Raw genomic sequence first — 13769 nt, 5'->3', positions numbered from 1 at the left:
TCTTAAAAAGTCTGAACAGCAGGGTCAAGGGAGTCCTGAGTGCTGCTTTTTGCCTCCCCGAAGTCCCTGTGGGGAAATGGGGCTCATCCGAGCTGTTGGGAGCGAGGGGGCCGTTCCCTATCAGGAGGGCCTCCTCCATGGCCTGCTGTCAGCCTCCAGGCCTCACAGGAGGACAGAGGAGCAGGAGATTGTGCATGGGCGAGCTGCCTCAAGCCTGGCTGGGCACATTTGACAATCTGCTGCCCCAAGAGGCAGAGAGGGGAGCTGGTGATCTACACTGAAAAGGGGCCCGCCATGCCAGCTCCAGCTGGGAGAGGAACAAACCAGAAAGCCTTGGAGGAGGGAACTCCTGCCAGCTGCCTGTGTGCAGAGAGAACAGACACTAGGTCTCCTAGGACACAGATGGGAAACAGGCAAATGTCTGCAGAGGCTGCGGAGCAGTGTTTGCTGGGCTTGGGCTCTTTCTGTCTCCACCCCCCTTCTTGCTGATGACCCAACAGCTACTTGCACTGGTCCAAACAGCCAGCCTTTGTGTTGTGAGGTCATCAGGGGGAAGTGAGTCTGGGGTTCAGAGTCCATTGGTATCGATGGCTGTCACAGAGGCAGGTGTGGAGGAACGCGAGGTGGTTGCTGAGGTCTTGTCCAAGGCTGGGCTTGGAACACTGCAATCGGTGGACCTGGCTGATCTCCCTCCAGGAAGCAATGGCCGGCTCTGGCTGTGAGGACTCTGGCCGTGCAGGTTCTGGCCACAGAGGCGGTGGTGGCGCTCCCAGTCCTTATGCTGGCAGAAAGAGCCGCAGTATCGCGCGATGTTGCAGCCACTGCAGGTCTCGCTGGCTTTGCGGCCACAGTTCCAGCAGTTCTGCAAGACATCGGCATGGGTTAGTTGCTTGGGTATTGTGGGGCAGACTTGTCATCACTTGTCATTTGCACTGTAGAAGAGGGGCCTGCGTGGGAAGAGCTTGGGCCTGGAGCTACACATACCTGTGCTCGTTCTGCATCTACTATCATCAGCTTTCTGAGTTTCCTGAGTAAAACAGAAGAGTATCTACCCCGACTAAGGGGACAGCGAGATGAGGGGGATGTGGAAACACACAAACAGCACCACCGTAGGGCAGGCAGAAGTCCCATCTCCTGCTGAAGGCACAACTCACGTTTTATCCCTCAGCAACCAAACCGACCTCTCTGTTCCAGGGTCCCCCCACCATAGCTATCTATTCTAAGACCACACATAATTTTCCCTCTTGGTCCCCCAAACAGAGGAATAATCTTATTTTCACTAACACCTGATTCTGTAAAAAAGTCACCTGCTAGGAGACCGGGATGGCTGAACAGGAGTGTGGGTGGTTGTGCCACTTCCTCTGCGTCCATTCGCCTTTCAGAGATGTGCCTTGTTATGGGTGGACTGGGGGTTGTGAGGATACTTCTGGCTTGTTTACGGGAGCCCCCACAGTAGCTCAGAGCTTAGGACCCTAGAGGTCTAGGTCAGGGAGTTTTCTTACTACTCTGAACTCTCCTAGAGGAGGCAGGCACTGCTAGGGTTTAGCAGAAACCATGGGGGGGGGCAGCGGAAGCCAGGGGTGGGGAGCGCACCATTTGAGAATCTCTAATCCTATGGCAGAGGATACAAGCTACATGAGGCACGGTTAGAGCCAGAAGGAGCTGAAACAGTCACTGGCCAACGTCAAGCTTCAGCATCATGAAGAATGTAACCCCCCAGCACCTGTCCCTTGGTACTCTTCTCCTTCCTCTAGTTCCTGTGATGACTCTTAATAGTGACATGAGTGTTTTCTCTGCACTCAAGGTCTCCAGGATCCACTTACAAGAAGAGAAAAGCCTATGGCATTGGCCAGAAGAAGCTACCAGGAGGTGGCAAAGATTTCTTAGGTATCAGGAAGGACTTGAATCCTCCCTTCCCAAGTTATCCAGAATGGCGGGGCCAATCCCAAGGCTCAGTCTGAATACTGCTTAGAGAAGAAAGACACCATCCCCCCTGAAATCAGGACTTTTGCTCAAGTGAAAAAAGAGCAATATGTGTTGTAAAGGGCCACCTAGCCCACCTCTTGCATTGTACAGATGGGATGCCGAGGGCCAGTGGGCAGACACTGTCTAAGGTTATAAAATGATTACTTGGCCACACAAAGCCTGGAACCCAAACCTTGTGACTCCACTATACCTGTATAAGTTTAGTTTCAGAGAACATTAGGAAGGGCTGTATACTCCCTTCTAACAACAGATTTCTCAGGAAGTACGCGCTAGGGACTGGCCAAATTTGCCAACACCAACACCAGAGGACCAAAATAGGAAACTGAAGTAATTCTTAAGGCTCAAGCAAACTGCATTCCAGAGAATCTAGTACTTTGGGAAAAGTCTGACAGACTGACTCCCAACAGTGCTGTGGGGAGACGTCCGTGGCCGGCTACACAGGCTGTTGTGGAAACACAGGCCAACGGGAGCGCCTACTGCCTCTGTCCAAGTCTGCAAGAACATCTCAAACTGGGGCAGGGCACCAAAGCACTGGTGCTTTCACCTTGGTTGCCATTCTATTTAAAATAGCTTATTTCATAGTTTATGACATATAATAAAAACAAAATAAACAGCCTCCGGTGAGGCAGGATCACAGACATGCAGGAGTGATGTGTTAAGTGTCAGAGCAGCCAGGGTGAAAAGGACACTGGCATGTTCCCTTTCCCTGTGGCTTTCTCCTGACGTAACCATGAGGTTTTTGCCAAGATAAAAGACAAAAAAAGGTTTATTGTTGCAGTCGCTCTTCAAGTCGGCATTCCTCAAAGCTAGGGGGAAAGACTTGGCCGAGCAGTCCTTTCTAACTCCAGGGGAGACGCGTAGGCCTGGCCTCAGAGGAGGCAGGAGCTGCCACAGCTCGCACACATATGTTGCTAACCACATAATAAAATCCTTTCCATCTGCACAGTGCATTCAGTGCAGTGCACTGTAAAAACACTTTCACAACCACAATCGAACTGTATCTTCGGAGAAACTATGAGACCAGCAGGACAGGGGCTGCCACACACCCACTATTACACTGTTAGTGTGAGGGGCAACAAGGATAGGAACTCAGGGTTCTTAACCGCCGGCCCTGGGCTCCTTCTGCTAACCAAGCCATCTCACAGGATGAACAACAAACTCCAGGGATACCCTGCTAGACTTTAAATATGTACAATGTTTAAAATTACAGCTCCTTAAAAGCAGACTGCATAAATGGAGAGATGGGGTTTAAATCATGCTGCAGTCCAGACCTAGAACTCATGCTCGTAGCCAGAATGTTACAGTCCTTCTTTGGAGAAGACACAGAAAAATATAAACACAGATATAAAAGTAGATAAACAGAAACAAATATAGATATTGATGTGAACAGTTATAGATATAGAATAAAATACACACCACAGAAAAAGATATCACTTGCTCAAAAACAATTCTAAAGTAGAAGTAGGAGGGGAGAAGAAAAAGGGGAGAATTAAAGGAACTATTTCCTTTTCTTCTCCTTGAGTCTAAACTTCAAATAAAATCACTTTCTCACCAATATAACCATTCACTCCTCTGAAGCCAGGTTCACTAGTCAGTCTACAGAGTAAATTAAAGGAATTATTTTCTCATAATCCAGTGTCCTCATTATAGTGCTACAGTAAAGAATTTTTCCACATCCTCTGTGGTGGCCACATATTTAGACATTTTCATATTTACATTGCCATGCTTGGTATTGCTATATTGAAAGGGGTCATTTAAATAGATTTGAGAAAATAAACTTCCTATTCTTTAAATAAAAAACAACAATAACTAAAATACCCAGTTAACTTTATAACTTCAAGAGAATGTTCTAAACATAGTTAATCACTCAACTAGTAGACAGGATCTACCTACTTAGGAAAAAACAAGCTTGCTTAGGATTCTTAAAACTGAAAAACAACTAAAATAAACGTTATAGAAAAACTTCATTATATTCAAAAGGACGGCTATGGGGTTTTTGTCATGTGCTTTTTTATTTCCAGTTAGTTCATTTTTATCTTCATTGTTGTACAAGTGTTGTTTCTCTTAGAAGCATCACCAATTCGTGGGCCCTGGGTCATGAGAGTTGGGCAGGTCTGCCTGTTCTGTCATTTCCAACCATAAAAGCAGCACCCTATTTACAAGTAGACTAGATGCTACCGGGGCCTACATTTCCTTACTTCTGTACCCTGGCTTCAGCACTGTGGGATTATGTCAGTTAAATTCCCTAATACACAGTTTCCTCACTTGAAAGATCAGAATCCAACATCCACCTCATAGGGTCATTGTGAGGATCAAAAAGACAACACACACACTTAGCTCTGTGGCTGGCACACAGTAAATAAGCCCACTCCCTCAAGTGGAGAGTCACTGTTACCATGCAATTCCACAAACTCTGTCTTTAGGGTGAGTTTTCAAAATTTAAACCAATATAGTAAGCTAACAGATATAAGAGAGAACAGGGTGGGGCAAAAGTAGGTTTACAGTTGTGAGTATGCAAAACAGTTTATTCTTTTATTAATTATTGTATTATTTTCCATATGAACATCTGTAAACCTACCTTTGCCCTTTGCCCCTCCCCCACCCCCATATAATTAAGAAATAAAACCCTTTGGTACTGGATAGAAATTACAGCTGTCTGGTTCAAGAGTGGACGGTTCTATCTTATTGCTTAGTACTTGAGAAGAAGCAGTGGGCTGGGTCAGGCCAGCTGCCCGACACCAGCCCCCAGGGCCAACAGCACGCTGACCTCTGTTGACTCTTCTTGCTCATTTATGACGAGGAAGGCATCCTCTGCAGCCTGCCGCTTGACGTCAGCTATGGTTTGCTCCATTCGCGCTCTCTCCGTTGCAATCACTTCAAAGGCTTTTTGCTCTGCCTCAGCAACGGCCTTCTGTACTTCTGACATGGCCTGAATCTTCACCTTATTCACAGCTTCTTCTAGAAGAAAGTGACAATAAAATCAACTGGCCGAGAAATCTTTTCCCTCCTGCCCTCCATCGGTTCTAAAAAGGGACAGAACTGAAACAAGATGACTGTTCTATAAACACACAAAAGCTGAACATACGGCACGTGTGTTCAGCTTTTATTTGTATACTCACTTGTCCATTCATGCAACTATTTGCTGGGTGGGCACTGTGCTAGAGATGGGAACACCTAAGTGACTAAGTCGTAGTCCATGTTCTCATAACTGTGATCAAGTATAAAGGTGGCTTAGGTGTATGAGATGAGACCCAAGGGGAAAGTGGTCGGCGCTAAAAGTGGCAGGGGAGGATCAAGAAAATGTGTCTTGGTTGAGATGGTAGGTAGAAATGGATATTTGGAAAGTCTTGCATCTAACGCTAAGAAATCTGGCCCCTTGTCTAAATAAACTGTGAACTCTAAAAGGTTCTATGCAAGCAGAAAAGGTTGAAGACAGAGATACCAATTGAGAGACTGGGACATTAATTTAGAAGAGATAGAAGAGACTGCATTTAGGCAGAAGCAAGTGGGCTGGGAGGGGATGGGGCAGAACGAGACTGGTAACACCTAAGGTCCGAAGGTGGAGGTAAAGGTGAAGAATGGTGGTGCTGGACAATGACACAGATAATAAACAAAATGCTGGTGTGGAGGTAAGTGAGGCTGAGGTGCCTCTGGGGCATCCAGGTCCAAACAAACAGGAGGCAGTCAGGTATACAGACTGACCCCGGTGGAGAAAACTGGGCTGTAGATACAGATTGGGGAAGGTTGCCGGCTCTGGGCTTCCAAAGCCCTGTCCCATTCCCATCACCCCACTTGGTTCCTGATCACTCCATCCCATCAGCACCATCCTGCTAGGCTGCCACAGGATGGACACTCCAGATGACACACTCCATGCGCTTGAGCCTCAGACCTAAGTCCCAGTGTAAATGACTTCCCTCCTGACACAAGGAAGGAAACTCCCTCACTGCTTGGCTCTTGAACATGGCCTACGCTCTAAGGAGGTTTAATTAGTGTTCTAGGCTGTCATCCTAGAACTTTCCATTTTAACGCTCCAGCCTTAACCCTTTGAGTGCCAACATCACTGTGGCGATGCTGACAAATTTTCCCAAAAGTGCCCTCACTCCTAGCGACTTTTTTCAATGGCTATAAATGTAAATAACAATAAAATAATTCGTATTTTATGTTTTGTTCTTTTTGTACCTCAGGTTATATACTGATATAACTTCTTCTCATGTTGATCCGGATTTCAAATTATGCATAGCACTGAAAGGGTAAGAAAAGAAAGTTTCCACCTCAAAGGTCAAGCAAGGATGACACTGAGCCCACTTCACACTGAACTCCATGCTTCCTTTACTCTTGATGTCCACACCGGTCCATTGTGGCCCACCACAGCTACCTTTCATATCTGCTTATTAATTACCAGGAAGGTATTAAGTCTCTTTTATTAAGCCAACATAACCCCTGAAGAACATTTATCCTCTCAGTTTAAGTATCAGTAAGAATCACAGTTTGGATAACTACCTTGTTGAAGGTCATCTAAGGTCACAGATGGCACTATAGCAGAACAAGGACTCAAATTTAGCTGGCCCAATGTCACAGCCTTGTTGTTAGCCACAGTTAACCAAAGGTACCTCCCAAGTAGAAAATAACTAGTTACCAAAGAGATCTTATGCATGGTAATTTTTCTGATTGCCAGTAAGAATGAACATTTTGCAATATGTTTATTTGTATTTCTCATCATTTGTCTGTTCATATCTTTTGTCCATTTGTTTATTATGGTCTTGATGCTCTTGAAAGTCTTAATGAACAATAGGCATTAACTTTCTGCTGAAGAAAATTTTATCTTAGGAGGAAAAGCAAAAACTGTACTGGATTTAAATGTTACTGGGAAAGGAGGCAAGAAGAAAAGGCAGCTGGTATTTGGATAAGAGAAATATTAAAGATGTGAAGTTAGATTAATCCCCTATCTTACCACTACAGGCAGTTCCTCCTTTCTTTATTCCTGTAGAAATTGAGGCCTCCCCAGAACAATGAGCTGTTCCAAGAGAAGAATGAATGCAATGTGGTAGTGTGTGAACACAGTGTGTATAGATTCTATTGAACAGAACAGACAGAAATGAATCAACCTACATGCCCAGAAACAGGGCATATAAATAGGAAGGAAGAGTCGGTTACTTAATGCCTCAGTGTGACCCAGAAGAATGGCGTGAAAGGGACCTGGATGAACTGTAGGGAGGCATTCCAAGTTCTTGACCTGCAAAGTAACATGCGCGGCATTCAGATGTTTGGAAAAGCTGGAGGGGAGGAGGCAGGAGCCTAGAGCTCTATGAGGAGGATGTTATGAGACAACAATCTTTCCATCAAATAGCTGCTACACACTGGCACATTATCAGCAAGTACATGCAACCTTATATAAGCAGGCAGACACATACCAGTTTTTTTCCAAAACTCCACAGGTACATATCCTGTTGCCGGCCTACTACTGAATTCCCGCTGAGACTCTAAAGGAGAGAGATAAGTAGTATAAAGTCAGGAGCTATTTATGATGGCATGTTTTATTTTTATGAAAAACTGATCAGACCTTTCATTCCCCACTTAAGACTCAAACACACATTAGTGCAAAAATATTCTGATAAGGGTTAAAATCAAATTATAAAATAGCACACTTAATTTTTAAAATATCCTAAAACAGTTTATTAATTCTAATGTAGACAAAACCAAACATCAAAGGTTGCTACTCCATTAATTTTAAAATTTATACTCTGAGCTTTTTCTTGCTCCTGAGCTGGTTCTGGTTCTCTCTCAGGCTCAGGCTCAGGCTCAGGCTCTCTGGCTCTCCTTACTTGTGGATGCCTGGATGCTGCTGCTGCAGCTGCCACATTTCCCAACAGACAGTATTTTAGATGGGAAGGAACTCTGGGCACAGCCTAGGGTCAGGCTGGTCTGGCGGAGAGTGGCAGGTTTATTCTCGGGTGTTCTAGAGGGGACAGGCCCTGAGGCAGAAGCCTGCCATTCTTCCGGAATTGTGTAGCTTTTGTGCATTATGTTGTTTTAGTTTGTAAACTAACCCTACAGAAACTAACGGGAAAAACTAGGAGAACCCAGGTATTCAGTTTAGCCTTAACTGATAGGCTTAAGTGATTAAAGCTGTAACGTGATAGGCTTAAGTGACTGCTTTTGAATAGGCTTTATCACATACACAAAAAAATTTATACTCCATAAAAAAATGACAATGAATGTGTGCGCAAAAATAAGTTATATTATCTCATGCTCACAAAACAATATTATTAAACCATAGAAAGTCATAGCAATAATTTATTTATTTTTAGAGAGAGGGAAAGGGAGGGAGAAAGGGAAAGAAACATAGATGTGCAAGATAAACATTGATCAGTTGCAATCATTTCATACAACAGAGGACAAGTGAAGATATACACATTAAACCAAGAAAATAAAACAGAAAAGCAATACTTAACATAACAAAAAGAAATTACGCATTTGGGACTGATTTCTCTGGTAAAAATTTTATCTAATAAGCAGCTATTCTTACATTTCAACCAAATAACATAAGTTCAACAAAATTTACCACCAAAACACTTCTTTCAAGTAATGACTAGTTTTCAGGTAGCTAAATTTTCCATTCTTAACATGATCCAAAAAGTGAAAGTGTTATCAAGTTACTATAAATGCTAATACCAGAGTTAAAAATAAATCTAGTCAAATTTTAATTTGATTAGGGACAGAGCCTTCTGTGATCCACGAAGACACCAATGGCTTCGGGGATGGGGACAACACTATATTTCCTGATGTTAGTTGTGGTTACACAAGTGTTCTCTCTATGCCATTACAGTTTGCATTTATGCTGTGTGTATATTTTATACATGGTAAAAATTTTATAATAAAAAGTAAAAATAAGAAACACCTTTAAAATAAATGATTTAACTAACTTAATTTATCCACTGTATAAAGACCCATTTTGAAACTAAAAATCCCAACAGAATGGAGGCCAATTCATTCCAAAATGGAGTCATATTTTCTGCTATTCCTTTCTGAAAATACTAATTTTTTATAAACATCAATCAGATCTAACATATTACTATTCTTTAAGAAATTATGATAAGTACTCCCAATGTCCTCATAACGGTCCATCGCTTTTTGAACAGGTAAGTTAAATTTCTCACGCAGTCAGTGTTTCCAGGTCAGTAAGACACTGGTGAGAGACTAAATTACCTGCTGTGCTGCTGGTCTCTGCCATGGAAAGCTGCAAGGCCAAGAGCACGAAGTCTGCACCACATACAGTAGTGCTCTCAGTCACAAAGAGTGTGTCACTTCCTTCTGAACACTTTAATCAGACTGGAGACAGGCTTCTGATGAAGCACAGCCGTCCTCTGTCTCAGGGGAGAGACACGGGAGGTGCAGACCCAACAGAAGTGAAGTCCTTTCCAGCTGCAGTCTCTCTAGCACACTTAATTTTTACTTTTAAAGCACACACTGCATGCCTTGAATATTGAAAGTATTTCAAAGTAGTGAGATTAAAAGAGATTTTCACTTTTTTCTTTTTACTTATTTGTATTTCCTTACTTTCCCCCTATGGACAATATATATTTTTAAGGTACTTTCTAAAATATAAATAGTTATAGATATTTATGTGTTACATTTGTGTATTTCCATATCCAGTTTAACTGTCCCCATCATGCACAGAGTGCTGGCAAGTGCTCTATAAGTATGTCAGGAAACATAGCTTTTGTTTCTTTGCAACTCTGAGCCCTTATATATGATTTAAGGAGGTTTCCTGTAAATTTCTTTAAATGCTTACAAACAAACAAAAAAGCAAGTACTAAAGAAAAAACTCTGATCTGGAACACCGCACTTAAAATGTACTCCAAAGAGGCACGCTGGGGGTTGCTAGGAAGGACACTGGGGTGGAGGGTGACTTATCCATATATGTTCATTGTGGTTTTAAGATATAATATTCTGTAAGAAATGGATCCACTGCTTTCAAAAATGTGAAAACTAAGGCAATTTGAGGTTTTTAAAAATTTTTATTTTCTAATCAGTGCTAGCAGACTCCCTCATTTCCTTATGCTTTGGTGTGGCTATTTAAAAAGTAGATTTTATGCTCTGAGCTTTTAACCAACCTATGGTGCAAAGAGGAAGCAGGAGAACAGCCAGTGTGGCAGGGGAGGCCAGCCTGGCACAAAACATTTGTCAGAGAAGTTTAGTAAAATGGCTAGTCCTCATGAGAATCCCTGGGAATTGGCTACAAACTGGCCTTGGATAGGGAGAGAATCTGCACAAAGAACCTACTTTTGCCCTGGCTGGTGTAGTTCAGTGGACTGAGTGCTGACCTGTGAACCACAGGGTCACCAGTTTGATTACCAGTCAGGGAACATGCCTGGGTTGAGGTCTAGGTCCCCAGCTGGAGGCGTGTAAGAGGCAGCCACATGTTGATAATTCTCTCCCTCTCTTTCTCTCTCCCTTCCCTGCTCTCTAAAAATAAATAAATAAAATCTTTAAAAAAAGAAAACAAACAAAAAAACTCTACTTTTGTAGTCACTCGAAGCTATGAGGGGATAAGGAGACTTTTTTAAATCCTGGGAAATATTCACAACATTTACCATTTTAAATTGTATAATTTAGTGATACTTTGTACAGTACAATGCTTTGCAACCATCACCCCTATCTAGTTCCAGAACACTATTGTCACCCCAGAAGGGAATCCCATAAGCTACACATTCTGATTGTATTAATGCTTTTCGTGACATTGTGCAAAAAAAAAAAAAAAAAAAAAAAGCAAGCAAACAAAAACACCCAACTGAAGGGTTCTCTTCAACATAGGTGAGGTGCCTAATTCAAATGTCACACTAAGTATGAGACTTATGAAATACGGAGAAAAATCTAGGACTGGAAGAGGCAAAGTAACACAAGCTAAAAATGTAGTGGATCAATTTCAACTAAGTCCCCCCCGCCCCAGCTGAGTCTTAAATAAGGAAAGCCAGTGAGAAAAAGGGGTTTTGAGCATGTAAGGTAAGTCATCACCGAAGTTAAATGACAGAAGAAACACATGTTTACTTGTGGGGATGTGGGTGAGTCTTGACCAATGAAGGAAAAGCCACTCCTTTAGTCATTAATAAACCCATGGCATATCCTTCGAGGCCCTGCCCAGTTCTCAGCATTCTATTTTTAGAACAGATGTAAAAGGTGAGATGCACCTGACCCTAAAGGAACTTCTCAGCTTACTCAGGAAATGCTTGGAAGGTAGGGCCATTTTCATGGTATTTCTCGAAGCCAAATTAACTATTTTTATATCTCTAACCTGGAAGGAGACAGAAGTCAGTTCACTAAGAAAACTAGAGTTTCAGAGGCTATTGTAATCAAAGGCCAGGAAGATAATGCAAATAAATTAGTCAAAAATGGGGTACCAATGGCATTGTGGTTGTGTAGAATGCTCTAGCTCTCAGAAAAAAATAGAATGAAGCATTTAAGGATGGCGATAAAAGTCTTCAGTGTGGGATAATGAGCTAGTAAATTCTTTATATATTTCTGTATTTTCTACAATGAGCCATGCAGTTTCACTTTAAAAAATAAATAAATAAGATACCTTAGTGAAGTTGCTGTGAATTAAACGATACTGTACATAAAGGAAGGTTCTCAACTCTGGCAGCCCACGTTCCATCTCAGACCAATTAAACCAGAAAATCAGAAACCTGAGATGGGGCCAGGACATCAGGATTTTTCCAAAGCCCCCACATGGGTTCTAATGGGCACCTTGGGTTAACCACTGAAGAAGAGTGCCTGGCTTAGAACACAGTGTTCATATTTAAAGGACTTCCAAATCACACTTGGAGCATCACCTCTCTGTAGGTCATATATATTTTCTACTGTAACAATGATAAAGTGTCCTTTTAAAAGGCTATTCTTTTGGTATTGCTACAACTTGATTTTTTCATTTTGGGGCATTATTAATTGACTAGCTCTTTCAATAGGAATTTCATTCTTTTAAGCTCTACTCCCAGCCCACCACAGACACATTCACAATTCCTTCTTCCATTCCCCCAAATAGAGGTAGACTCAAATTCTGTTACAACAGTCAACATCTACAGAAATCAATGCAAATACTTATCACAGCTGATTCTTACGGTTCAGATTTTATGAATCTTTTATTTTCCTGAACAAGTTTTATTTGTTTTCTCTGAGAGTTAATAATTGCCTTTTTCATTCATGTGCTAAGTTTCTTATGTGATTATTTCTAATTCAACCTCAAATTCTCTTCTTATTGTATAAATGTCTTATGAATTTCATTTTCTTATAAAAATCTCCAGGAACCTTCTGGACTATTCCAGTCTGAACTGGCTATTTTCTAGACTTGCTATACCACTGTTCCTTGGGACTGACCCTCCCTCACTGTCCAAGGGACTCCTTTCTGTTCTCTTTCTTGAGTTAGTTCCTATTTCATCAATTCTCTCTCTTCCACCTTCTGTTTTACTTTCCTCTATTGGGATATATACCCTTCCCAACCATAGTAGACACCACAACAAATGGGTTGATGGAAGGTGCATTTCTTGAAAAATTGTGGGTTGTTAAGCCAATGCTTGTTTTGGTTGAGTACAGAATTCTAAGTTAATTTTCCTTCAGATTTATATTCTAACTTACTTTTAAAAAAATTTAAAAAATCTATATCTAGCTATATTTAAGATTTTATATATTTTTAGAGAGAGGGAAAGGGAGGGAGAAAGACAGGGAGAGAAACATCGATGTGTGAAGAGATGCATTGACTGGCTGCCTCTCATACACCCCCAACTGGGGACCCAGCCCAAAACCCAGGCATGTACCGTGACCGGGAACTGAACCTGCGATTTTTTGGTTCGCAGGTTGGCACTCAATCTGCTGAACCACACTAGATAAGGGCTGTATTCTAACTTTTAATGATGCTCACTGAGAAGTCTGTTTCTTCCACTGTGTTGTTTACTTGGTAGAATGGTTCAACCTGTAATACTGTCTTTTGGTTCTGGGTAGTTTTTTTTGAATTATTTCAATAAGTATCTTCTCTTTCTGTTCTGTTCAACATTTCTAAAATTCATGATTTGGATATTTGCTTGATGGAACCTCCAATATTTTTAATCATTTTTCTCTCTAACTTGACTGATTACAGGATTCATTAAACATATATATTCCTTGGTCTCTGAATCATAACCTCTAGGGAAAGGCATAGAATGTGTATTTGTAATAGGTTACTCTCATTCTCAGGAAAACTGATAGCTGAGTCAGTTTCTTTCCTTTAAATTTTTTTTTAGATTGTCAAAACATTAGCTGACTACCAAGTTCATAAAAACTTTAATGTACAACTTAACGAAAAATTATAAACACCCATAATCTCCAGATCAAGAGAGAGAACACTTCCAGAAAGCCCAAATCCCCAAGAAGTGGTAAGGCACAGTGTTGTTTCAATGACTAGCCAGACTTGTAATCCTGTCTTGAGAACTGCTGATAAAGATGATGAGGCCTCACTCTGCCTCAACTAGATCCTCTATCCCATGCTCCTGAATTCTCCTGAATTCTATGATAATCATTTTATTTCTCCTTTATGGTTTTTGCACTTATTTATGAATCCTTAAATAAAACACTGAACTACACCCCTTCTTGTCTGAATAAAATCTGTTTCTGAAAATATTACGAATCACAAATTTTCAGCTAGAAGGAACACAGATTCATTATTTTAAATGGGTAAAGTAATACTAATGCCAATTTCTCTCAAATCATCAGAACACTTAAATACTAAATACTTAAATTAAAATCCACCAGGAGTT

General features: G+C 41.6%; 1 protein-coding gene across 2 annotated transcripts in view; it reads right to left on the bottom strand.

The window, feature by feature from the left end:
- Positions 1-371: 371 nt before the first annotated feature.
- The window catches only part of CBFA2T2 (CBFA2/RUNX1 partner transcriptional co-repressor 2), a 134842-nt gene continuing 121444 nt past the window's right edge, over positions 372-13769 (bottom strand). Inside the window, exons 9-11 of one of the 2 annotated variants that reach the window (XM_090286245.1) lie at positions 7398-7466; positions 4754-4944; positions 372-862 (exon numbers count right to left, since the gene is read on the bottom strand). In XM_090286245.1, the coding sequence (XP_090142371.1) occupies positions 569-862; positions 4754-4944; positions 7398-7466 (554 nt within the window). In that variant the 3' untranslated portion in view covers positions 372-568. The remainder of the gene's footprint in view (positions 863-4753; positions 4945-7397; positions 7467-13769) is intronic. The other variant, XM_090286246.1, reaches the window with a different exon arrangement.

Source organism: Furipterus horrens, unplaced genomic scaffold, assembly GCF_987537825.1.
Source record: "Furipterus horrens unplaced genomic scaffold, mFurHor1.1.pri manual_scaffold_8, whole genome shotgun sequence".
Lineage (NCBI taxonomy): Eukaryota > Metazoa > Chordata > Mammalia > Chiroptera > Furipteridae > Furipterus > Furipterus horrens.
This window is presented reverse-complemented; position numbering and strand designations above follow the sequence as displayed.